This window comes from Anoplophora glabripennis, unplaced genomic scaffold, assembly GCF_000390285.2.
Source record: "Anoplophora glabripennis isolate ALB-LARVAE unplaced genomic scaffold, Agla_2.0 scaffold29, whole genome shotgun sequence".
NCBI classification, from domain to species: domain Eukaryota; kingdom Metazoa; phylum Arthropoda; class Insecta; order Coleoptera; family Cerambycidae; genus Anoplophora; species Anoplophora glabripennis.
In genome coordinates, this window is record NW_019416257.1 from 1,955,457 (window position 1) to 1,957,689 (window position 2,233).

The 2,233-nt window shown below is 39.4% G+C and overlaps 1 protein-coding gene across 2 annotated transcripts in view; it reads left to right on the forward strand.

The window, feature by feature from the left end:
- LOC108908463 (probable RNA methyltransferase bin3) overlaps window positions 1–2,233 on the forward strand; it is a 107,824-nt gene that overhangs the window by 31,692 nt on the left and 73,899 nt on the right. For both annotated transcript variants that reach the window (XM_018712504.2, XM_018712514.2), the window contains exon 3: window positions 812–1,211. In XM_018712504.2, the coding sequence (XP_018568020.1) occupies window positions 812–1,211 (400 nt within the window). The remainder of the gene's footprint in view (window positions 1–811; window positions 1,212–2,233) is intronic.

Here is a 2,233-nt window from a genome sequence, read left to right on the forward strand (position 1 = left end):
TTCTTTGTTACGCGTTGTGCTGCCCTCTGTTAACGGATGGTATTAACATATCGGAATACCGAAGTCGAAATTGTATAAGTAGTGACATCTATTAAAGAAAAGCCAAACGACGAAAACAAAGATGACCACCGGTCGCTGAATTACAAGTGGAAGTGGATCTTATTTGTGGAAGGGCGAAACGGGCGGTGACTATGAGACGCCTTCATTATAGACATCCTTCTCTATCACACGGATTTCTATGACTTACTTTATCGCTCATCATTTTAGAGGGCTCCAAAAATTATTAAACTAGATTATTCTGTATACTGTTGCTGACACTATTGAATTATATCGATAGTTCATTAAGAACGATCGTTGTGCCTGTAAATGCATATGGAACAATTATTCTTAATATAATATTTGAAAACTCAAAATTTATAACTTTTGCATTTCTCTTAAATCATCGGATCGAATATCTACATTCGATTTACGTACATTTCACAAAGAACAAGGGTCTCGTACAGATCTGCCGCCCGGGGCCTCGCAATGGTTAAGGCCGCCTCTGCCTGTGGAGTTAGATATATTTTGCATATTTCTGGTACTAGAAAAGCAGTATTTGACTTCATCTGATAAGATTTTTTTTAACAAAATTTTTTGAATTTGTTTAAATTAACCTAATACCATTGAAATCGAGAAACAAGGTCATCATTTTACTTCTTCAGTCGCCAGTTACATTAGAAAACGCGTTTCCTTATATTGACAAGCCCAATTCAAATCCTAAGTTATCCCAATCAACCTGTAAACACCCTGTATCTCACGTTCATCCGTGCAGGTACGATGGAAACCACCTCGGCCATGGACGCCGACACCAGCGGCAACTCCGTTGCGAAGACTCCCGAGACCTCGACGGACTCGGCGAAGATACCCGAGGTGCCCGACTGTACGGCGGCCACCACCGCCGCCGCCAAACCCAGGGATCTCAGCATCGAGCTGTGCCCGAAGAAGGAGAAGAACAAGAGGAAATCGGACGACTACGGGCACGCTGCCAAGAAGTTCAAGAACTCCATGGATAAGATCGTGAGCCCGGTGGTGCCGCAGCCCGGCGCGTGGCTGAAGAGGAGCACGTCCGTGAACAAGAGGACGAAACCGAGGCCGAAGGCACCGGCGGAGGAGCAGCCGTTGCCGCAGTTCAAGGAGAAGGATAAGCAGTTCCAGTACGGAAACTACAATAGGTGAGTCCTTGTTTTCAGTAGATTTTTAGTAGCGCAAATCTAAATTGTCGACGATTTTGGTCACAGCATGCATTGTCGTGCGATAACTGTTGAGGAATTCGTACAGGTTTTTTAACGTAGCGGTAAAAAATAACCGGTAAAAAATGTACTTTAAATATTCGTATTTACCAAGGACATTTAAGTAAAGGGGACTATGCATGTCACAGTCTATCTCATATGTTGGGTGAAGCTAGACAAGGGGAAAGCAGAGGGCTTTATTTTCATCCAACTGATGCGTGCGATTACATCTCCAATGACGTACATTTTGGATGGGTCAAAATAAAATATTTTATAGTCCTAAGTCCTATATATTTCAACAGCTACTCAGTATTTTCATAATAAATATATATAATATTTTTATAACTTCTTGGAATCCCAATAACTGTAACCAAATACCAAGTCAGTTTTATAAAATTTTACCGTTATTCAAATAAAAGTTACCCACACGCACGACAATGGCCACAGTTGCATATACATTCCAAAGTCACCTTCAAGCACGCTTACCTGTGGAAGGATAGCTGATGTGGATGTTTATAATCCAATTTCTTACAAATTCTGCACTGTCTAACCATATTCACACCTTAAAAGTTTATCCAAAATACATGTATAAACACTAATCACGTTTCACTTACTAAAATCACAACTATTTTCTAACAAGAGACGCCATATTCTGCCAACCACGGCAGAACGAACGAGGAACACGCTACAAATTATTGCGTAGTTGCCAAGTCTTCAAACATGGCAAATATGAAAAATGAAAAATAGTTTAATATGTACAGAATTTAACAATATTGTATGCATAACTTAATAATACTATCCTATAATAATAATTTTCACAATTGTGATGAAAATTGCGATAAAAATATTAAGTACATTTCCAGTATAATTATACAGCTGACAACAATGATACAATTAGACTGTGAATAGACCAGGCTTCATCTAGAAATGTAAATAAATAAGTCCCCTTTATTTAAATGTCCTTG